We start from the raw sequence: 1,186 nt of genomic DNA, 5'->3' as shown, positions 1-1,186 counted from the left end.
TGTCACAAACAATGGGCGATAATTTGATAATACGGAGTTTAGAGAGTATTGTGATGATAACAACATAGAACTCCATTTTACCTCGGTTGCGCACCCACAAACAAATGGGCAAGCGGAAGTTGCCAACAGAATCATCTTTGATGGATTTAAAAAGAGGGTTGAACGCTCGAGGAACACATGAATAGACGTGTTGCTGCCTATATTATGGGCATATCGTACTACCTGCAAAATGACAACTGAAGCTACCCCATTCATGCTGGCTTACGGAGCCGAAGTTGTTGTGCCCCTAAAAATTACCCACGGGTCGCCTTTGGTTGAAGCTTATGAACTAGAGACAAATGAAGAAGGCATGAGACTCGATATTGATCTCATTGACGAGGTCAGAGATAAGGCTAACGCCCGCAATGCAGAGCATCAACAAAGACCCTCCCTCTATTACAATCGAAGGGTTAAAGAAAGGTTCTTTCAGCCTGGGGACCTGGTTCCAAGGAAGATCGAGGCATCGGGAGTCGACGATAGAGGAAAGCTAGACCCTAACTGGGAGGAGCCTTATAAGGCAATGAAGACTTTAGGATGAGGATCCCACAAGTTAGAGACCCTGAACGGTGATGAAGTGCCCCGCACTTGGCACGCTTCAAACCTGAAGGTTTATATTTAGGGCATTCATAACATGTTCTAGTACTTGGTAGCATTGGTAGTAGTATGGTCGATAAAACCATTTATACTCTATGTAAGGGTTTAACCCATTTTTTAGGATATTATCTATCTATGCAAGCTTATTTTATCATCTTGTCTGTCGATTATTTATGTATGAGCATTGGATAAGTGCAAGCCATGAAAGGCCAAATACCGAAAATAAAAGACAAGTGAATAAACAAGCTAATACTATATAAAGGATAAAAGATCTCGAAGAATCACAAGTCAGTCATGAAGGACGATTAGGAAACAAATTTGAAATATAAGGCCACACAGGGCCATTAATGAAAAAGTCTTAAATTAAAGCCACAAGGGGAGATCTAGGCCATGCAAGGCCGGGGGTTACTCCTCGGAGGAGCTTTCTTCTTCGCTCTCATTCCGCGTCACTTTGGTGATCTCTTCACCATCTTCATCACCGTTGGTCTCACTATCATAGCCCTCTAAAGAGGATGAGGAGGAACCTTCATTTTAAATCCTCTTCCCTTGAACA

General features: G+C 42.5%; 1 protein-coding gene across 1 annotated transcript; it reads left to right on the top strand.

Annotated features, from left to right (window-relative positions):
• The first annotated feature begins 229 nt into the window (after positions 1–229).
• On the top strand, positions 230–577 carry LOC141714334 (uncharacterized). The gene has a single exon (XM_074517859.1). It carries the CDS (start codon positions 230–232, stop codon positions 575–577), a length of 348 nt encoding a protein of 115 aa, XP_074373960.1.
• Positions 578–1,186: the final 609 nt, after the last annotated feature.

Source organism: Apium graveolens, chromosome 3 (genome assembly GCF_009905375.1).
Source record: "Apium graveolens cultivar Ventura chromosome 3, ASM990537v1, whole genome shotgun sequence".
Classification (NCBI taxonomy): Eukaryota; Viridiplantae; Streptophyta; class Magnoliopsida; order Apiales; family Apiaceae; genus Apium; species Apium graveolens.
Note: the sequence above shows the minus strand (reverse complement) of the source record. Positions and strands in the feature narration are given on the sequence as shown.

Bases quoted from the DNA above. Each gene is read 5' to 3' on its own strand.
- LOC141714334 (XM_074517859.1), top strand. From the start codon at position 230: ATGACAACTGAAGCTACCCCATTCATGCTGGCTTACGGAGCCGAAGTT.